Source organism: Danio rerio, chromosome 19 (assembly GCF_052040795.2).
Source record: "Danio rerio strain M-AB ecotype USA chromosome 19, GRCz13ab, whole genome shotgun sequence".
Classification (NCBI taxonomy): domain Eukaryota; kingdom Metazoa; phylum Chordata; class Actinopteri; order Cypriniformes; family Danionidae; genus Danio; species Danio rerio.
Genome location: NC_141039.2, coordinates 34,278,244 through 34,302,085, shown reverse-complemented (window position 1 = coordinate 34,302,085; position 23,842 = coordinate 34,278,244). Strand labels below are relative to the sequence as shown.

At 33.6% G+C, this 23,842-nt stretch overlaps 3 protein-coding genes across 4 annotated transcripts in view; 2 read left to right on the top strand and 1 right to left on the bottom strand.

The window, feature by feature from the left end:
* The window catches only part of hpca (hippocalcin), an 802,490-nt gene that overhangs the window by 564,710 nt on the left and 213,938 nt on the right, over positions 1-23,842 (top strand). The gene's annotated exons all lie outside the window — the stretch shown is intronic.
* mrpl53 (mitochondrial ribosomal protein L53) lies at positions 19-6,541 on the bottom strand. The gene is made up of 3 exons (NM_001004653.1): positions 6,439-6,541; positions 272-384; positions 19-198 (listed from the first exon to the last, which is right to left on the bottom strand). Exons 1-3 carry the CDS (start codon positions 6,531-6,533, stop codon positions 80-82), a joined length of 327 nt encoding a protein of 108 aa, NP_001004653.1. The 5' UTR covers positions 6,534-6,541; the 3' UTR covers positions 19-79.
* pag1 (phosphoprotein membrane anchor with glycosphingolipid microdomains 1) overlaps positions 14,486-23,842 on the top strand; it is a 101,808-nt gene continuing 92,451 nt past the window's right edge. For both annotated transcript variants that reach the window (XM_087295879.1, XM_087295880.1), the window contains exon 1: positions 14,486-14,697. The gene's annotated coding sequence lies outside the window, so the exon portion shown is untranslated. The remainder of the gene's footprint in view (positions 14,698-23,842) is intronic.

Below are 23,842 nucleotides of genomic sequence, written 5' to 3'. Positions count from 1 at the left end.
AAGATACTGCAAACAATATAAGACACATACCATATTTATTACACACCCATGCACACATATATACAGAATCTCCAATAAACTACTTCTTGTCTCCTGCTTTAGCCTGAGGATCTTTGGCACTGCAGTGGCTCTGTAAGGCAGAGAGGATTTCTTTAATTGTTAGATTTGATCCCTTCATCAGCAGCCTTTCTCCATCCACTGCAAAACACCACAACACGTGTTAGACATTATGAAACATCACTATGTCCAACATCGAGAGTTATTCACTCACCAAACATGACATCAATGGTGGGCTCCGATCGGTCGTGCTTCACTTGTGTGATAACCTCACAGTTCATATTTGTGGATCTGGCTCTATCAGACCAGACAATGGACAGAAACTCTCTGCAGGAAGAAAGTAATACAGAAGATTTGTAAGAGATGGGAAAGACTGGAGTGTGTTTTGGGACTTCACGGGTGGGAATTTTTTCTCCTGTTTTAGGACCTTTCTATGCATTTTTGTCATCTAATTACTTTCTTTAAAAAAAACTTCTGCATAAGCATTGTGTTAAAATGTTTAGAAAAAAATCAAATAATGGTGCTAATATTTAATAATATCACATATTAATATACATAAGTGTGTTTTTTTTAAAATAGTAAACTAATACGTCTTTTGAAACACGCAAACTATCTGTATTCTGCATGTTTGATAGTGAACTATAATATATTATAGAAAAGTGCAGCATATATTGTGCATTACATATTAGTATGTAGAAGTATAAACTGCATAATGATATCATATAATAATAATAATAATAATAATAATAATAATAACAATAATAGACATTAAAGTGTTGACTATCGAGTGATGAGTATCTAATGTGGATTATTGCATGTTGACTATCGAATATGGATTATCGAGGGTATATGGAGTAATGAATATCGAGTGATGACTATTGAGTGATGGCTATCAAGTTATGACTGCCGAGTGATGACTATCCAGTGTGAATTATCGAGTGTTGACTACGGAGTGATGACTATCGAGTGTGGATTATCGAGGGTTGACTATCGAGTGTTGACTATCGAGTGTTTACTATCGAGTGATTGGACTATCGAGTGATGACCATCAAGTGCAGATTATCAAGGGTTGACTACCAAGTGATGTCTAGAGTAATGTCTGGAGTGATGACTACTGAGTGTTGACTACAAGAGTGATGACTATCGAGTGTGAATTATCGAGAGTTGCCAACCGAGTGAAGACTATCGAGTGTGAATTATCGAGTGTGAACTGTCGAGTGATGACTATTAAGTGTGGATTATTGAAGGTTGACCATCAAGTGATGACTATCGAGGGTTGATTTTTAAGTGAAGACTATCGAGTGTGAATTATCTAGTGTTGACTATCAAGTGTGGATTATTGATGGTTGACTATTGAGTGATGACTGTCGAGTGATGACTATTGAGTGTTGACTATCAAGTGATCGGACTATCGAGTGATGACCATTGAGTGCAGATTATCAAGGGTTGACTACCAAGTGATGTCTAGAATGACTACCGAGTGATGACTATCGAGTGTGAATTATCGAGAGTTGACTACGGAGTAATGACTATCAAGTGTAAATTATCAAGTGTGAATAATCGAGTGTTGACTACCGAGGGTGATGACTATAGAGTGTGGATTATTGAGGGTTGACTATCAAGTGATGACTATCTAGTGTGGATTATTGAGGGTTGACTATCAAGTGATGACTATCGAGTGTTAACTATTGAGGGTTGACTTTAGAGTGATGACTATCGAGTGTGAATTATCGAGTGTTGACTACCGAGGGTGATGACTATAGATTGTGGATTATTGAGGGTTGACTATCAAGTGATGACTATCGAGTGTGGATTTTTGAGGGTTGACAATCAAGTGATGACTGTCGAGTGATGACTTTCGAGCGTTGACTATCAAGTGATTGGAATATCGAGTGATGCCAATCGAGTTATGACAATTGAGTGTGGATACCGAGAGATGACTCTCGAGTGATGAGTGATGACTAAAAAGTGATGACTACAGAGTGTGAATTATCGAGTGTTGACTACGGAGTGATGACTATCGAGTGTGGATTATCGAGGGTTGACTATCGAGTGTGAATTATCGAGGGTTGACTATCGAGTGTAGATTATTGAGAGATGACTATCTAGTGTGGATTATTGTTTGCTGGTAACAATAATGTATTAATTCTTATGATCGAGAGTGAGCTATGGTTCATAAAATAATAAAGACTGTGTTGTAATTACAGAAATATAAGTGCAACACTGCGATCATTTTAAAATAGCAGCTCATAAAAACTGGCCAAAACATTACCAAAACATTAGTTTATATAAAACTTCTCTTTCTTACTAGAATCACTGTACAGTATATTACAGTTTTTTCTCAGTGGCTTTGGTGCATTTCTCACAATATTTACATTTGCACAACAGTTAATGCATTTCTTAAAACAATTTTACAAACTGAAAAACCCAGTTGATAACCTGCAAAAGCATGTCACATGCTCAAAATGGAGAACTCATTCCAAAAAGCACGTATTCATGTCAATAAAAGTGCCGGTGTCATCAAGATGAAAAGTCCTGACACCATTGTTAATGAACAAGATAGTCAAATGGCTTTGTCATGTTTTCATTATGACAGTTTACTCTCAACATTTTTTCTAATGCAAAAAAGTCAGATGTTGGTGACACGTCCTGAAAATGCTCAAGACAGCACTGTATACTATTTGCACAGCCATTTGAAAACTACAGTAAAGTTCGACATCACTGCATTTAGTGAGGTATCTGAGTACAAGACACTGAATATGTATCTTTCACATTTTACTGCATATGCTCTAATTTATTCACAGCATTGTGCAAAAGAATAAATACACCCTTATTTACAACAAACACAAACTTCCTTTGGGTAGAGCTGTGCACGACTGTAAACAATATTGCAGAACATATTGAAACTGAACCAACAACACACATAGGTTGAAATCCTAAAAATGTCTTTCAAATTTAACAATTTCATAATTGTTCAATTCAGAAGATATTTTTAGGAAAAAAAATATATATTTTTTTAAATAAAATTAGCTTGACAGATTTTGCCAACTAGTTAGACATTTTTGTATGTAAAGACTCAATTAATGAAATGAGGACTATTAGTTTTATATGGAACGACTATTCAGCATTTATAAGTTTAGTTAATTTTGACTGACATGACATAAGCAAATGATAATGTTAGAAACAGCAGAGAGTTGTATGAAAGCAATTGATGCATGTCCAAAAGCATTTGCAATTTGTTGGAAGGAAACTACTATGATGTGCAAAAATGACTAATTGTTTTGAAAAATGCATTAACTGTTGTGCAAATGTAAATAATGTTGTGAGAAATGCACCAAACTACAGAAAAACTGTGAGAACCATATGCCTTCCTAAGAAAAGATGGTGCAAAAACATATTACAAGAAGGGTCATTCAGAAGGTGGTCATCTGCTTTTAAACATATGCACTTAATAAGTTTAACTCCTAGGAGCCATATCTTGATCCTCTAAAGGAGGAATGCTCTAAAGTGAGCTGTCTGTCAACTGTGACGGAGTGGGTCTTGAAGCAGGGCAAGCAAGATAAAACCTGGTGTCTGGTTAGCTTTTGCATCACACTCTGCAGCAACCGGTGTTCCTGTGTGAGTGTCAGACTTATTCTTCGAAAAGAATAAAATCATTTTGGAAGTAAACCTTGTGAGACTTTGTCTCTTGATCAGCAAGAGCAACTCTTCTCGACAGGGCCGGAGTGGGACTCATTTTCAGCCCTGGAGTTTCAAGCCAGACCGGCCCACCTCAGTTCACGACTGTCTATTTTAAAATAAGATCATTTCCAGTTCAGTTTCTAGTGACACTATCACGTCTTTTTCAAGAAAACAGCTGCTTTACAAATTCAAATTTTCAAAAGCCCTAACAGTATTACATGTCTTAACAATAAAGATGAAAAAAAATAATAATCATAATTTTCCAGGTGAGGTTCGAACACGGGTCAGACGGCGTTAGTAACGCAATGTGATTACCACTGGTCCACTATAGCGCTAATGCAGCTGAACAAAAAAAAAGTATTGGACCTGCAAGACATGGTATTACTTTCTATTGATGGCTTAATCTCCCTTTTTTAAATTTCTGATCAAGTTATGTCAGATTTATTAATAGTGAATCATCTGATTTTCATTGAGCAGGTGTATTATTCATTAATATTAATTATTCGAATTCGCTGTTTGGGGTCGAATGATGATAGTCAACGTTACATCCTCATTAACGTTAGTTAATCTGCAGGCTGCAACCAGCAGGTCCTACACCACCCAATCTGCTCTGATCTAGGATCCAACCAGGGAGTCCGAAGACCATGGCCTCTAGCATCTGTCATTAGAGCACCTTTAAATGTCAGAGGAGTGAGGTTTACCTGCGCAGCACTTCACTAGCTGGCCTCAGTTTCATAAGTCCAGCAGTATGGCTGAATTAACAGTATTTGAAAAACAGCAGACGAAAAGTTCTCAGAAAAGTAGTGTGCATTCGGTGGACACTTTACTATCCCAAAAGTCAGCACAAGAAAATTTATACATAGGAATGAAGGAACACAACTGATGCGAGTAGATTGTGTGATAATTAAATGGTGAATGTAGTATGTTTTAATTGCACTACTATCCTTTACATTCATACTATATAAAACATACTCTTCCAACAGTTTTAAAGTTTAAATTCAAATGCTGAACCTACACGAGAAGCATGCCATTTCGGATGCAGCAATTATTGTGCAACTTCTTTGGGGGTTTCTGGGTTTCTTCTTTGTGGGTATTTGAAGATTCTACATTAGAGCGCCCCCTGGCCTTCAGTGGAGATTTCATAAAACTGTGCTTTCCTACGAAGATGTGCATGACATTCACTAATTTGCTTAATTGTACAACCCTATTTGAAATGGCCAAATTTCAACTAACTTCCCAAGATCTTTGAGTATAATCGTTATTATAGGGTATATGCAGAGCTAGTGTTTCTTCCCATAATGATAAACTTCCGGTGAACGGTTAATGTGACTTTTTTCCATTTTATCTGGTTCCTTTTACAGCATTAATATTGTAATGTAATTAAAATACAATCAGTTAAATAGGTTTTGGCATTCATTTAGTTGCTCAAGCATAAAATGAGACAAAAAGCAGTTTACTCGCATGCGGCCGTCAGAATCGGCAGGCTAGGGCTGAAGCTCTATTGAATATGCTGGGGTAAAATAAATGCTCATATTATAAAGGCATGGCGGGAGGAAATGCAATTTAATGCAGTGACTCTAGTACAATCTGAGACCCACTTTATATCAGATATCACTCAGCCAGTGGAGATAGCTGATGTTTAAAGAAAACAGACCTTAAACGTGCCGATTTTTGCAATGGCATACAGTTTCCCAAAAGCGCTTAACTTAGGCAACTGACAAATTGAAAAGTCCTTTAGCATACCTCAGCATCTACCTTATTAATCATGATAAATACTTTACATTTCATTAATTTACAATTATTTAATCACTGATAATTTTACATTCATTAATAAATAATAATAGGGGTTTAGACTCTTTGTATAATCCCTTCATCAGTTATTTTGTCATCTTTTATCAGTTATTCAACAACAAAAATAATCAACATGTGGAAGGAAAGTGTACGCATCATGAAAATTGGTATACTGTGCAATTATCAATAATTATAACAAATGTATTAGTGTTAAACTCTTTTGACTGATCACTCTTAGCCTGCTGTAGTTATTTGGATTACTCAGAAAGGGACGCCAGAGGTTTTACAATACAGATAATTCATCCTAAAATGAAATTGTACTCACTATTTACTCACCCTCAAGTGGTTTTAAATCTTTGTTATGAGTTTCTTTACTCTGTCCATCACAAGAATGATATTCTGAAGAAAGCTGAAAAACAATAACTATGTAACCAAAAATAAATACTTTAAATGTCAATGTTTACAAGTTTTCAGCATTCTTCAAAATATCTTCTTTTGTGTTCAAAACAGAAAAATGCAAACAGCGAAGGTAAAGTAAATGGTGACTGTTCATTTTTGGAAGAATTAACGTAACGTTATCCTCTTACTTTATACGAATGCAGTTGAATCATGATGAGCTTCATATTATCAATGCGACATCATAAGCATGTTAGCTTTCCACAAATATATTTGCATATAATTCCGAATTATCGATGTATAGTACCGTTCACTTGACAAGTCAAACGTCGGGTTTGGAGAATAGTTCGGCAGTGGCGAAGGCAACAATATGAAATGTTACGAATAACCTGCACCAGAAGAGCTGATAAAGTCATGCTCAAGAACAAGATTTACTTTACCAGACATAACGTTACTCGTTCAACGTTAACCATAATCACGAGACGTAAATCAACGTATGTGAAGAATTCTTACCGTGCGGAGCGAGCATTATTATCAAAAGGACAAAACTGTACAATGATTTGCTTAACCGTCTTCAATACTACTCCTGCCTTCTTGGACGCCGCCATCTTTCTGTACGTGACCTTTCACCTGCTCGTGACGTAGGCATGCGGCTCGTCTAGAAGATTTTTGTGTAATATATATTCACATAGTAATACATTCAAACTCGTCAAATATATTTAGATTTTATTTATTAGTTTATTACTTTTAATTTATTTTCGTATTTAAAAACATTTTACTTTATTATTTGTACTACGTCATATAAATAAATAAATAAATAATGAATAAATAAATGAATGAATGAATAAATAAAAAAATAGTCAATGCTTTTTTTATTGAATCTTTATGTATTTAAATTGTTTTATTGATATTCAAAAAAACTTCCTATTAATTAAATACCTTATATGAATTACAATAATTTGTAAAGAGATGTGAAAGCATTTTTAAGCATGGACTGTAAATTAAAATAAATAAACAGATACATACATACAATACATAAATAATACAATAACAATTTCTGATACATATTGCACTCAAAACATTATGAGTCTATAATGTTATAAGTAAAGTTATATCATGTATAACATTATATATTATATAAATATAAATAAATACCCAAATATTGCTTAATAAATAAATGAGTAAACAAATCAATAAATTCCAGCATAAATAAACAAAACAGATAAATACATATGTAAGTAAATAAATAAATGTATATTAAAATCCTGAGGAAAAAAAACTAAGCTCAAGAATGAATAAACATTTGAAAGGAGGGAAAATAAACTTTTTAGTTTAGCATTTTCTTATTCCCCCAACATTCCTATAATTTATTTAATTATTTACCTGCCCGTGCTATGAAGTATTTATATACTTATTCCTACTTATAGGAATGTGTGCATTTTTATACGCATAAATTTATTTATTTGCATTTTATTATTTATTATTAATTTATTTATTTATTTATTTATTTATTAGTTCATTTATTTATGAAGGAATTTATAGTTTTATTTACTCATTTATTTGTATATTTGCCTATTTATTTATTTATTATTTTATTTATGCAAAAATTTACAGCTTAATTTACTAATTCATTTAAATATTTGCATATTTATTTATTTATTATTTTAATCAGGCGGGAATTTATGGCTTTATTTACTCATATATTTAAATATTTGCATATTTATTTATTTATTGTTTTATTCACGCAGGAATGTACGGCTTTATTTACTCATTTAGTTATATATTTGCATATTTATTTATTATTTTATTTATGAAAGAATTTACCGCTTAATTTACTAATTTACTTAAATATTTGCATATTTATTTATTTATTGTTTTATTTATTCAATAATTTACAGCTTAATTTACTAATTTATTTAAATATTTGCATATTTATTTATTATTTTATTTATGCAAGAATTTACAGCTTAATTTACTAATTTATTTAAATATTGGCATATTTATTTATTTATTTATTTATTTATTTATTTATTCAAGAATTTACAGCTTAATTTACTAATTTATTTAAATATTTGCATATTTATTTATTTATTATTTTATTCGTGCAGGAATTTACAGCTTTATTTACTCATTTATTTAAATATTTCCATATTTATTTATTTATTTACGCAGGAATTTACAGCTTTATTTACTCATTTAGTTATATTTGCACACTTATTTATTTATTATTTTATTTATGCAGGAATTTACAGCTTAATTTACTCATTTATTTATATATTTGTGCATTTATTTATTTATTTTATTTGAAATATATGGCTTAATTTACTCATTTATTTAAATATTTGCATATTTATTAATACATTTTTTGTTTTATTTATGCAGGAATTTATTAATTTATTTACTAATTTACATGTATTTTTGTATTTATTTATTTGGTTTTTGCAGGTTTTTTTCTCCGTACATATATAGTCAGTTTTTTATTAATATAATATTTTCATATATTTGTTTATACATGTTTGCCCTAATATTTAATATATATTTATAACAATGTTTTATCGTTCATTTATGCAGCTGTGGGGAACTAGTTCAACATTTTTATATTCAAAGACTCAAGTAATGAAATGAGTACTATTAGTTTTATATGGAATGACTATTCAGCATTCACAAATTTGCTTAATTTTGACTGACATGACATAAGCCAATTATAATGTTACAAAACAGCAGAGAGTTGTATAAAAGCAATTGATGCATGTCCAAAAGCATTTGCAATTTGTTGGAAGGAAACTACTATGATGTGCACAAATGACTAATTGTTTTGAGGAATGGATTACATGCTGTCCAAATGTAAATAATGTTGTGAGAAATGCACCAAAGCGACTGAGAGAAACTGTAATAAAAAGCATTTTATTGATGAAACGTGAAACACCTCCAGCAGATGGCGCAAGTGTATAGAGTATAATACATGTACGACACGGTTTACCTTCGACATAATTGTTCTGAGTTAATTTATTTATTTCCAAAAGAGTTCCATAATATTCCACAAATCTGTTTAACAGACTTAAACGTAAATTTTTTAAAATATGTGTTCTTCAGCAGAACATCAAAGGAGATATTAGGCTGAAACTGATCAGTGGAGCAGGGACATACAGTGACATATTGAGGAGCTCAAATACACTGAAATATGATAACTGCTGCTTGTTCAAACTACCTGTTTAAAATGAGCTGAAACAACGCAATTCTTGTAATTTCTTTGGCCAACTTCTTTGTTTTATGTTCAGTCCACTTATATGTGTAAAGCATTAAGTTAACATAAGCGTTTTGTGTTGGGACAACATGAAGGAATTGCGTTAGCCCAACTACCTGGTTAGGGCATTTGTAGTTCCCAGCATGCTTTGCGTGTGATTGAATTAATTATTTATGTTAACAATAAAAAGTAATCTTAGGTGTATAAAGTTAGACCTTTGATTTAGAGTTTAATCTTCACATTAGTTTGACGATTTTGAAGATTTTCATGTGCTTTGAGTTTTGAGATCACCATCTTGCAAAAGCACCCATGCTTTGGCTGTTGGCTGCTTTATTTGCAAAAAAGCAGTTTGTTTACTCGCTCAGTGAGCAATAACTGTCCTAAAATTAATTCTGAGATCAATGTTAATCAATTACTGTATATATTATATGCTTCAAATGGCTCTTTTATTTAATTTAGGATTCCTTCAAATAAAACTACACCTTAGAAATAAAGGTACAAAACCTGTCACTGGGGTGGTACCTTTTGAAAAGGTACACTTTTGTACCAGAGAGGTGGACATTAGTACCTTTAGCGCACACTTGTGTACCTTTAAGGGTTACTTTTGTACCTTTAAGTTACTGTGAGGTACAAATTTGTACTTTTTAGGTATTAATATGTACCTTTAAGGTACTGTTAGGAACAAAAACGTACCTTTTGAAAAGGTACCAGCTCATTGACAGATTTTGTACCTTTATTTCTGAGATTGAGAGTTTAAAATGTAAGACACATAATAGACATACATGATATGAGATGTTTGAGTTTAAGTTAATTAAAAATACAAATGTATTTCAACTTTTATTTGATAAAATCATGTTTGACCAACTCAATTGCATTTAATTGTGCAAAATTTTTTTTTTAGTTGGTGCAAAACAAATCTATTGGATGTAAATCCTGCACTCAATTAAATTGAGTTCATCCAATGAGTTATTTTTTTGAGTGTAGACAAAAGGGCGAGTTTCTTATTTATTAAACGTTTTTATAAACAAGATATATTGGTGATTCAGAAAATGCAAGTCAACGGCTATCTGCATTTTGAGAGCAATGAAAACCAATTTAGGCAAAACAAATTTAATACACATGCCTTTTAGAGATACATGGAAGTCTCATAAATTAATGATCTGTGCAAAAACTGAACATTATTTATAACATCATTGTTTTTAAATCCAAGCAGGATCATAACTTTTACATCATAATGTATGAATATGTGGGGCGTCACGGTGGCACAGTGGGTAGCACGATTGCCTCACAGCAAGAGGGTCGCTGGTTCGAGCCTCGGCTGGGTCAGTTGGTATTTCTGTGAGGAGTTTGCATGTTCTCCCCATGTTTGCGCGGGTTTCCTCCGGGTGCTGTGGTTCCAGACAAGTCCAAAGACATGCGCTATAGGTGAAATGAGTACGCTAAATTGTCCGTAGTGTATGAGAGTGCAGGTGTTTCCCAGTGATTGGTTGCAGCTGGAAGGGCATCCGCTGCGTAAAACATACCCTAGATAAGTTGGTGGTTCATTCCACTGTGGCGACCCCAAATTAATAAAGAAACTAAGCCGAAAAGAAAATGAATGAATAAATTAATGAACAAATAAATATGTGTGTATGTGTGTGTACGTGTTTTTGTGACATGTCAGGACACAAATCTATATAATGACATAGGTATGACACAGGTATTATAAGAAGGTGGTGAAATGAAATATGAGGACATTGCTGATGTTTCATTTCTCAAAAAGCTTATAAATCACACAGAATATTTTTTTCAGAAAGTAAAACTGTACACAGTTTCCGGTGAGAGGTGGTTTTAGGGGTATGGTGGGGTTAGCGCAATAAAAATAACAGTTTTTACAGTATATAAACAATTCACAAAAACAAACATCTGTACGTGTGTGTGTGTGTGTGTGTGTGTGTGTGTGTGTTTGTGTATAAAAATGCAGTTATGCATTTCAGCAAACTGAACGCATATCATGTTGATGCACGCAATAGTATTACATATAAAATTTTATGTAAATTAAATAAACGTGCTTTCTGGGCAATTCAAAATGCACATTTTGAGCGTAACACAAGTAACATCAACATTTGTTCTTCCATTTGCTTAGGACTTGTTATAACACTTGTTTAGCTATAAAGGCGATAGCTATGATGTCAGCATCAAGTTAGCGTGCAGGTTTTCACATACATCCATTACTGCAGTCTCAGAAATAATGGTACACAAGCTGTCACTGCTGTCATATGCTTTTAAATTAAAGGTAGTACCTATCTACTTACCTTCCATTTGCAGCCCATCACTGTGAAACATCCAAACACACTCTCGCTTACACACATACACTTTGGACAATTTTAGCTTACCCAATTCACCTATACTACATGTCTTTGAGCTGTGGGGGAAACAAAAACATCCAGAGGAAACTCACACAAACACTGGAAGAACAGGCAAACTACACACAGAAATGCCTACTGACCCAGCTGAGGCTCAAACCAGTGACTTTCTTGCTGTGAGGTGACATCGCTACCCACTGCGCCACCACATCGCCACCTAATTACATCAGCAAAATTGTTTTTATAATACTTAATCAATTATTTTGTCTGAAAAGTAACTTAGTTAAATAGGTATTTGAATTTCTTGACTCAATACTAAAACTCGGCATATCTCAAAACATACAATAGACGTTACACTCCTAATTCTTTTCATTTGAGTCAACCAGTACCATACATTTTCAACTAATTTTTCAATATTTTGTTTCCTGAGCATATGCAATTATCTTGAGCCAGCAGCTAGCTCTCTGCCACTCTCACATGGTCGCCCACTGAAGCGAAGCAGGGCTGCGCCTTGTCAGTACCTGGAAGGAAGACCACATGAGAAAGCAAAGTTGCTGCTGGAAGTGGTGTTAGTGAGGCCAGCAGGGGGCGCTCATCCTGTGTTGTGGATCCTAACACCCCAGTATAGTAAAGGGGACACTATATTGGCGTCTTTCGGATGAGTTGTTAAACCGAGGTCTTGACTTTCTGTGGATGTTAAAAATCTCAGGATGTTCTTCCGTCCATCATGGCCTTTTAACCATCCCCATATCATAATTGGCTTCATCACTTTGTCTCCTCTCAACCAATCAGCTGGTTATAAATGGTTGCCGTCGTGTCATCCAGGTGGATGCTGCACACTGGTGGTGAATGAGGAGATTCCCCCTAAAGTGTCCATGAAAGCATCATATAAATATAATTATTTTTTTATCATTATTATTATTGTTATTATTATAACTTATATAAATGTTATTTAGTTGGAAAATAGAATTAATCTGCAAAACATACAGTATGTTGTTCTGCTTCTCTGAAATTATTCATAAAACTTACATTTAAAACTTACATTTATGTACACTATTTAAGGCAAGTACTGTAACTGTAATTAATTTACCTAAAATGTAGGTTAGTCCTTACTTAACATTTCAGCAGAAAAGCAATGTACTTTTAACCAATTACTTCAAAGTAACCATATGAAACCTTTATATACAAATTTGTACCTTTTGAAAAGTCAGACCGTGAGTTTTGAGGAACTAACACGTGTACTACTAATGGTGCTACATTAGTGTTATTTGCATGTTCGCTAGTGTTTACTAAGACCCGTCTCTCATGGCTGTGATGACCAAAGGGTTTCTTTCCTGAACAACTAAGTGCACAGTTCTTGTCGCACATTACAGCTATATTTAGACATCAGCTTGGAGGGTGAACTTCCTATCAAGCCCATTTCTAAAAACAAGTTTCTCTTTTCCTCACTGAAACAATGACAATGAAGGCTCCTGCCACCGTTTATTCCAAAATAAAGAAAGCCAAAAACAATAAGGCAGAACCTCAAGGGAAGGGTTGGCCTTTTATAATGTGTGTTAAAAGTTATTTTAGTATCGCTTTCATTGCTTCTTGTTCTAAGTATAATTTTGCAGGCTCATTAGAAAGTCAGGCAGCAGGCACTGGGAGCTGTGTTCAGGAAACAGACACCGGATTGGAGCAGATGCTACACTTTTTTTTCCTATTACTGTACATGAAAGTTACACATCAAAGCCATGCTGAATCCCTATTAGTGTAGTGTCATTTCATTGTCTATTACTGCTGAATTCTGAATTCCAGGTTGAGCCAAATTGTACAATATAAATCTTCCTCTAAATAAATGAATGGATGGAATGATGGATGGATGGATGGATGGGTACATAGATGGGTACATGGATGGATGAACAGACAGACAGACAGACAGACAGACAGACGATAGATAGATAGATAGATAGATAGATAGATAGATAGATAGATAGATAGATAGATAGATAGATAGATAGATAGATAGATAGATAGATAGATAGATAGATAGATAGATAGATAGATAGATAGATAGATAGATAGATAGATAGATAGATAGATAGATAGATAGATAGATAGATAGATAGATAGATAGATTTTTGTCACCAGTAAAATATAAATAAGGAATCTGCATATAGTTGTTTGTTTCAAAATAACAATAATACATTACTGTACAAAAATATTTATTCATATACATTATACAATTATGATATATATTAAATAATTACAATACAATAAAAATTTATAATATAATTATAATACAGTATAAACTAACAGTAGTACTACTACTTCTAATAATAATAATTATACACAATAATTTTATTAATCGTTGTTTTTGCCATTAATAAAATAATAATAAGAAATTTACATAAATTGTTTGTTTCAAAATAACAATAAAATTGCATAATATTTATTATTTATTCATATACGTTATAAAATTATGAATCACTGCAAATAATAATGACAATAACAATATAATTACAGTAATTAAAATATAATACAATTAAATAATATAATAATGACAGTAATTATAACCACAACAACAATAATAATAAATAATAATAGTAATAATAATTTCATTAATCGTTTTTGTTACCATTAAAAAATTAATAAATAAATTAATTATTTAATTATTTAATTTATTTAATTATTTTATTTTAAAAATGGATTAAAAATTTTAATGGATTTTGTAATCATAATATAATACAAGCTTGGAATAATTGCAACACCCAGTCAGCAAATAGCCTAAAGATACCCGAAAACACCTCGTGACACAAAAACCTTCACTTCCACAAGTGAAACTGTACCACAACCTGAAACCTGCTGCCTGCAAGAACACACCCTCTCGAGCTGCTTTTGTTGCAGTGTATCCATCAGAACAGAACTACAGTACCCATGAGTCAATGCGCGGCGAGGCTCCGTCACTCCACCCTCTGCATATGCGAAGAGTAAAGGATCGCGGGCTCAGACTCACAGCAGCACCGGAGCGCTCGGGTAATGTGTGTGAGTCTGTGTGTACGGCACTGCGGCTCTTCTCCAGCCCGCTGTCATCACCTTTAAACACGACATGTTGTATGAGAGCCGCCGGGAGCTCGAGGAACCAGCGCAGATCAGATAAAGTGGAGCTCGGAGAAACAGCTGATCCGCGGATGCTCGTCTGAGGTGAGCGCTTTACTAGTCCTCTTTTAACACTCGCTATCAATGCATGACTGGAAAAGTTGCGAGGAAGGTTATATGTTGGATTTTAGGATAGTTCTGCTGTGAATGGATTTACTCAACTTCTGCGTATTGTGTATGAGAGAGAGGGAGAGGGAGGGAGAGAGAACTGACGGTCACTGTGTCTAAAAAGATGTTTATCTGAATATTTGTGTGTGATCTTAATTTGTATATTAATTCCCCTATACCGATTGATGGAGAAAAGCAAAGTAACGGAATGACGATGGTTTGAGTAAGTCTGATGATTGGCTGTCCTGTCAGCGTGTCTGTGCGCATATTATCATGTAGAGACACGGTCATCTGTTGATTTCCCAGAGAAACACAGTGTGAGCTGTTTAAATGCGCATAAGGTCATTTTCTGTAAACGTGAATTGATGTAATGTTGTAAATAATAGTTTGAAGGACAGCGAGTTGCGCAGTCCAGTATGATGTTTATTTACTCTTACTCTTTACATGTAAAATAATTAGTGTGTTGTAGAAATATAAGCTTGAAAATGTCTAGTTAAAAAGTACGAAATGCAATGTTTGTCAAGGACATTTAAAACATTTTGTAGGGTGCCATATGATGTAAGCAAAATAAGAATATATATAAAAAATGTTTAACAATGAAGAAAAATTAATTATTTAATCAAAGGCTAAAATGTGCATTATTATAGCCCATAAGCAGGGCCAGACAGAATCTGCAGACATCTTTTGCTGTTTCTGTGGAGAATTTTGTAAAAAAAAAAAAAAAAAAAAAAAAGTAAAATATAAATTATGCTAAATGATTTTGGGAGTATCAGAACTAAAAACTTAAAAGTTAAAAAAGGTTATTTTTATTTAATATTTTATTCAATGTTTACAATGCAAATTAGATCCACTTATTTGGATAATAAAACAAGTGTCTCATACAATATATCTACTAAAAGACGAAAAATATAATACTAATTAAATAAACATTTTCATATAAGTCTATAATATTACTAAAAATTATAAAAAAAAAACGGAATAAATATATACACAAGTAAATAAATAGACTCAATGATGGGCTAAATATCTTTTGAAATGTGCAGATTTTTTTTGGTGCAGATTCTGTGTGGGCCTACCAAAAATGCAGGGGTGCCCAAACATTTTTCATATAAGGTCCAAAAATCAAACTTGATTGAGGGTTGTGGGCCAAATATATACCAATCCGTATATTCAATTTGCCATGCATAATTTCCTAATTTGTTAGGTAATATATAAAAATAACCAGAAAATGTAGCTTTAAATCATGTTAACTAATGCGCTATCTTTTAATAACAAACTTATTACAGTAAAAACATCAATAATCCGATTTATAACACAATGGAGTTCAATGCGGCACACACTAGTCCAGCTGCTCCTGCCTTTACCATTTGCTCGCAGATATCTTATGCATTATCCTCTATCTTACAGTATTTTCATTTTAAAAGTCTAAAACATTTAATTAAATCATTTATTTTCAGTCTTCTTTTTTGTAGCTCAGCAATAAAACAACAAAACAAAAGGTTACGTTTAACTGGAAATGACGATCTCTGTCAAAGGCATTCGCCCCAACCACCTCCTTATCATTCCCCCTTTCTTTTCAGATGGGATGGTGGGCAAAATCAAAGGTTCCCATGGGCTAACCTTGGCCTGCAGGCCCTACTTTGGGCATATCTGCTATTATGCATAGAATTATAATATGCTTAATAGTAACATTTATATATTTATTATGTATTTTTAATAGTTTTATTTAATCATTAAATATTTGTAAAAATATGCAATGTTTCTATATTATAATTTTTTTCATTTTATTTTATTTATATAGATTATTTAATTATATTTAATTATATATATATATATATATATATATATATATATATATATATATATATATATATATATATATATATATATATATAACAATAATAATAGTAATAATTATTATTATTATTATCATTATCATTATTACTGTTTTTTTATTCATATTAGCTGAAAACAAAGGAGCATCAGGTGACATTTATGCTTTTATTGTTTAATATACACATTTTTTGGGCTGATTCATTAGATTTGAACATAATGCCATTTCATATTATGCCAAAATAAGTGATTTTTAATATTATTAATTACTTAAAGATTATTTCAAGCTTGAATTAAAATCTACAACATACCACCTCAACATTTCTGACATTTTCTTGTTCATTGTTTATTGTTTATTGTTCATCAGAAGTATATTAGCATACTAAAGCTCTGGGCAAAACAAATAACCCTCACGTCACGTTTATGCTTTTATGGTGATCAAAAGGCAAATGAGGACCTTTGATTTGTTTAATGGGTGCTGACATTGTATAAATAAAATGTCTTGCACGCACACAAAAATGCCTATGCAAACGCATTGAACATTCAAGTCTTCTTCACCTTTATCATAAACAAACAGCTCTTTTTTTCCCCACATGCAGCTAATCTTTTAATATTAAATTTCCTTGTCAGAATAATGCTGAAGGTAAAGCCTTCATTTAGTTCCTCAAGACGCATATCACATATAACTCATCATTATTGTCTGGCAGATGGCAAGCTGCAAGTCAGCACAATCTGTAAATATCAGTGCAATGTAAATGCAGCCTTTCAGCACAAAATAAAGCCTATTGCGACACATAAGCAGCTATGAATGCAGACAGCGTAGCAGGTTTAAGTAGGATCACAATGCATTGTCTTAAATCCATCGGTTTTCCTGCACCTAAGAGGCATCTACACACAAAAACAGTTGGATTGAGGTCAAAGGCTGTGGACAGGAGCCCTCCTCTCATGTTTATTAGACAGATAGTGTTTTGCTGGTTGGCTGAGCGTGGCTTCAGGCTCTGTTCCACTGCTGGCTCTCTCAGCTCTGCAGCACTGGCAGCTTTTGCTCTGCGTCTGCACCTGTCTGTCCTTCAGACCTGAGCTTCCCCAGACAGATTATTGTATAGCAAAATACACATTTCATGGTTTGGTACAAAGCATTGTCGGAAAGGTTTTTTTTTTATTGGTGGAACTTTGGACTCTGTTCTGGCCTTGGAGCGGTTTCTCAACACTGATGCAAATTATCAGCAGGCTTTTGAATTCAGAATATGTCTGCGCTTCATAGAGTTTTACTCATAAATGTCAAAAGAAAGAGTGGGAGTGAAGTTTCTCTCAAAGGGTTTGAATCTTAAATGGAAAGGAGCTAGTTTGAAGTCTGAAGCTGTTTTATTTTATTTTTACAAACCTGGCTCATAAAAAATATTTTTTTTCTTTTGCAAAAATAAATTATGTTGCTACTTGTACATTTCTTGAAGGTTTCATAGTAAAATGTCCTGTGTGTGGCACATGTGACGTTTTTTATTATGTTGATTCGTGCTTATATCTTTGCAGTTTATAAAACATTATCACAATAAACCTAACTGATAGTGTTAAAGAAGGAAATTTTGGTGAACAAACCATTTAATTTACCTTATTTTTACACAGCTGAGCACTTTGTTTGAGAGGATTCAAGTAAAAGTAAAGGACAGCCAAATATTATAGCAGTTCAAAAAAGTTTAATATGTAAAAAAATTCTGAGACAAAAACAGTTCCACGTCATGTGCTTCACAAATAATTAGGTATTCATTAATGATTTTACAATTTTTCTTTTCATATATAAGAGTTGTAATTTATCGAACTAATATGTGCGTGAACCAGCCACATCATAGGACTGTTTTGAGATTTGGCTCAAAAATCTAAAAAAAAAAAATGTAATACCATCATAGATTTTACAACAGGTCCATGGAAGAAAAAGGAATATTTAACAATTATCTGCATTTTAAATGATGACAGTATAAATTATCTTAATTTTTTTGTCATGTGTGACAGGGAAAATTTAACATCACATCAATAACCTGACTATTTAGTGGGTACAGAAAGTATCAGACCCCCTTCAATTTTTCACTCTTTGTGAAATTGCAGCCATTTGCTAAAATCATTTAAGTTATTTTTTTTCCTCATTATTGTACAAACAGCACCAAATATTGACAGAAATAAACAGAATTTGTGCAGATTTATTAAAAAAAGATAAACCAAAATTTCACATGGTTCTAAGTATTCAGACACTTTTCTCAGTATTTAATGGAAGCATCCTTTTGATCTAAAACAGCCATTAGTCTTTTTGGGAAAGATGCGACAAGTTTTTCACACCTAGATTTGGGGATCCTTTCCTTCTTGCAGATTCTCTCCAGTTCTGTCAGGTTGGATGGTAAATGCTTGTGGACAGACATTTTTAGGTCTCTCCAGAAATGCTCAGTCACAGAGTTGTTGTGAAGCCACTCCTTCATTATTTTAGCTGTGTGGGGTCATTGTCTTTTTTTAAAGTAAACCTTAGGCCCAGTCTGAGGTCCTGAGTTTTCATACAGAATATCCCTGTACTTGGCTCCTATCTTCCGACTGCATCTATGGAGCCCAGCTACAGTGATCTTTGGGTTCTTCTTTACCTCTCTCACCAAGGCTATTCTCCCCTGATAGCTCAGTCTGGCCAGACGACCAGAACTAAGACAGCTTCTGGTCATCCCAAACGTCTTCCATTTAAGGATTATGGAGGCCACTGTGCTCTTCGGAACCTTAAGTGCAGCTGAAATGTTTCTGTAACCTTGGCCAGATCTGTGCCTTGCCACAATTCTGTCTCTGAGCTCTTCAGGCAGTTCCTTTGACCTCATGATTCTCATTTGCTCTGACATGCATTGTGAGCTGTAAGGTCTTATATAGACAGAGTGTGACCTACCTAATGAAGTCCAATCAGTATGATTAAACACGGCTGGACTCAATGAAGGTGTAGAACCATTTAAAGGATGATCATAAGAATTGGACAACACCTGAGTTAAATATATAAGTGTCACAGTAAAGGGTCTGGTATCTCAGTATTTTTTAATAAATCTGCAAAAATGTCAATATTTCTGTGCTTTTTTCTGTCAGCATAGGGTGCTGGTTGTACATTAATTAGGCAAAAAATGAACTTAAGTGAAGTTTCACAAACTAAATTCGAGAGGAGCATGTGATAAGATTGATTGCAGCTGGCCACCCATCTACATTTATTAGTTAGCCAATCAGATTAATCCAAACTCACTATAAGTAGCTTAGCTAGAACTACTCCCTAAACTTCGTTTACCAAAGAACCCCCCATCCACCCTTTCCTCCTTTTCTCCTTTACCAGGGGGAGCTCTCGAGAACCACCTGATCCCGTACTCCCCTCACATGCTCTATTGACCAGGCGGGAGCCCTAGGCTCAACAATCTCCGAGCCCAGGGTTCTCTCCCGGGACAGCATGCCAAACAGTTGTCAAACAATATCTAAGTTTTTGAAATTATTTTAGCAACAGAAAATGTACAGTAGCAGAGTGAACATTTTAAAGGGGTCTGAATACTTTTTGTACCCACTGTAATTCACGTCATAAAGTAGTACTCACAACAGGTCTGTTCAAGCACACTCGTCACAAAAGCCACAAATGCAACACCAAGTGAACTACCGAGCAATTTGGCAATGTGAAAAAAAAATCCACGGTAAACATAAATGCACGTTTACAAATATTGAACTACGGCAAAAGCTAAGGTTTAAAAGTGATTACGCAGTGAACTAGTTGAGTCTATGAAAGGTCTGATTGCATTCCTGGATGTTTCTACAGCTGTGTCTTGTATTTGTTCTTTAGGAGGTGTGCTAAATCCTGTCAAATGGGGATTTGAGACCCAGTGGGGGATAGTGATCTAATGCAATATAATCCTCAGTGCATGAATGGAAATTCTTTACATCATCATCATTGTGCTTAATGGTATTGTTCAGAGCTTGCTGCTAAAATGCACAGGAGTAGATGTGTTGTTAAATGTGAGTAAACTGAATATAATCAGATGCTTTGCTAATTCCCATTCAGGATCAAACAGCCTGGATGCACAGATCTAGGCTGCTTTGAATCTTAAAGGTCTTGTGAAGTTCTCTGAAATGTTCTTTTTTTCTATTTTGATGTTTTATGTAATCATTCATTCATTCATGTAATCATTTTCTTTTCGGCTTAGTCCCTTTATTAATCTTGGGTCCCCACAGTGGAATAAACCGCCAATTTACCCAGCATATGTTTTTCGCAGCGGATGCCCTTTCACCTGCAACCCATCACCTGAACCCAATCTCAACTGAAAAATGAAGAGAGGGTGGGATGTAGAGTAGCTCCTCCCCTTTTTAAAAAGCAGCCAATATTGTTTTGTTTTTATCAGCCAGCCAAATGAAGAGCAAATGAGAAGCATCTTGAAGGAGGTGGTGCATGTCAGATACAAGAGAGCATTTGATTTGTCGAGATTTGATGAGAACCTGAAGTATGATGTGATGTGAAAAAAATTGTTTATCCATATTGGTGAAAGTGACAAACTGCAAGCTTAAGATGTTTATATCGGTTTTATATCGATATGTTTATATCGGTTTTATACTAAATGCAAAAAATTTCACTGTTTTGGAGCACACTCGCTTAAAGATATACTAAACATTAACAATACTGATACTAACATCTAAAAACCTTATTTTAATTTTAGAAGATCTTTAAAAAGAACACATCAAGAAAATGTTCATTCATTCATCTTTCTTAGGCTTATTCTCTTAATTCATCTGGGGTCGACACAGCGGAATAAACCGCCAACTTATCCAGTATGTTTTATGGATGCCCTTCCAGCTGCAACCAGATACTGGGAAACCTCCATACATACTCGTTCATACACCTACAGTACACAACAACAAATTTAGTTTATTCAATTCACCTATTGCACATGTGTTTGGACTGTGAGGGAAACCGAAGCACCCACGCCAACATGAGGAAAACATGCAAACTCCACACAGAATTGCCAACTGACCCAGCTGGGACTCAAACAAGCGACTTTCTTGCTGTGAGGCAACAGTGCTGACCACTGAGCCGCTGTGTCACCCTGAAGAAATTGTTTGCAGACTAAAATTCTCTCAAAAGGACCGATCTTTTGTCAGACATGATTAATTAAAACTATTGTAATAAACGTTGTTGAGGACTGTGTGTAATGTATATATGTTTTCAAACATTGTTATTATTATTATTATTATTTAAATGGGAAATATGTAAATCATTAAGGCAGATGGATTGCAAGTACTTGGATTGCAAGTTTCTTTGACTTCATGATATTTAAGTCCATGCAAATGATAATAAAGGCTAACAATTCAAATGATGTAATTCATCTACCATGGAATAGTTCCTCAAGCTGGAAGGTATCAATTGATGAAAGAGTTTTGCATCATATATTAACCACGGTAATGGTGAAACTCAAAGGGTGTGTTCACGTTACTGGGAAATGCAATGCAATGTTGTTGTCGAGTGTTGCGATAATAATATTTCTTTGTCTTAAGTTCATTTAAACCTCAGATAATTCAGATAAATTCATTATTGGCTGTTGTCATCTTCCTCTCCTGTCTTGTCTCCTGCCATTAGTATTAGGTATTAGTATTATAGTAAAGACCCCAAATTATAGGTCAGATTTGGATAAACAACCTATGCATGCAGCCTACAATGCTAATTTATTGCACTTCACTGCAATATGGATACTGCAAATACTATTGCCATGATCTATTGTGCATACCAAGCACTAATTAAACAGCAGAAGGTTCATGGTATCACATTAACCAGGCAATTTTAATATATTTAAATATATTTATTATGAATATGTATATATGTAGATCAATATATATTGATCGACTTCAAATGTTGAAAAATGTATATATAAAATGTCCAAGGAAATAATAATAATATTATAGAAAATAATCATTGATGTCACGGCTAATAGTTTAATGTTATATTTATATTAACTCTGGTGGGAAATAAGAAGTAATCAGGGCAGCAGAGTGAGGATTTGAACATCAAAATTATAATTAATTTAAATATATAAAAATGTAAACCTGACTGTAGCTTTATTTGATTATCAAATTAATTTAATATTTTAATAATTTACTCCAAATTTTATTTAAAAAGTTGTAAAGTTACTTATATTAAATATCATAGTTTTAAATATATATTATAATTTATGTTTGAGTGGACTTGGTTGGGACATGCATAATATGATATAATATAATATAATATAATATAATATAATATAATATAATATAATATAATATAATATAATATAATATAATATATAATATAATATAATATAATACAATATAATATAATATAATATAATATAATATAATATAATATATAATATAATATAATATAATATAATATAATATAATATAATATAATATAATATAACTGTCCATTATCGGTGTGTAATGTATTGCTACAGTGACTCGGTATGTTTTGACATGGGAAGAACTACAACGTCTGCATGACACACCAATATAAAACTCATTAATGACACTTAACACATTCAAATTATCCCATAGGCACTGGAGTCACTCCTGAATCACAAAATAAATATGGCCAATATCTCTCGCATGTTCTGTCGATAAAACGAAACCCTGGAATGTCGATTCTCCACTTCGATCAGCTTTTTACAAGAACCTTCAGCCATCATCAGACATGTTTGGCCAGTCTTAGACACAACAGGGCTTGCCTGATCTTGTCGCACTCTGTTATCGAACGAGGGGCCAATTGCAATTTTCACAGGATACAGGGAGGTATGTTTGATTGTTGTTTTGTTGAATGCACTCGCTCGCTCCGCGCCGCTCAAATAGAAATTGCTTCCTGCCGAGGAAGTGTCTGACTGTTTCACGTAAACAGAGCGAATTTAATTAAAGCAAATTATCAAAGTGGTGCTGGGAAATCAAAGGGCTTCTGGAGAGCATGCATAATGTGCCACATCAAGCTCGCCCTGTGTGTCATTTCCCTCTGTGCCCAAGTGAGTGGTCATGCTGAAGAGAACTGGACTATTAGAGCAATGTCACATCCACTCATGTCTGCAATGAGCTGTATTACATAGCCACTGGATATTTTTTTTGATTCTACATAAACAAGCCAGACTAAACAAACAGAAGCCAGAGCAGTAGCAATTTATGTAGTGTGCACTGTAAAAAAGCAATTGGTTTATTTAAAAAAATTTGTAAAACTGTTGCTTTTAAAGTGATTAGT

What these genes read in the sequence shown, in the direction of transcription:
- mrpl53 (NM_001004653.1), bottom strand. Translation starts at nt 6,533, where the DNA reads ATGGCGGCGTCCAAGAAGGCAGGAGTAGTATTGAAGACGGTTAAGCAA. An exon ending in AATAATGCTCGCTCCGCACG is followed by an intron (nt 385 to 6,438) that starts GTAAGAATTCTT and finishes TTCTTCCTGCAG; the next exon opens with AGAGTTTCTGTCCATTGTCT. An exon ending in CACCATTGATGTCATGTTTG is followed by an intron (nt 199 to 271) that starts GTGAGTGAATAA and finishes GGTGTTTTGCAG; the next exon opens with TGGATGGAGAAAGGCTGCTG.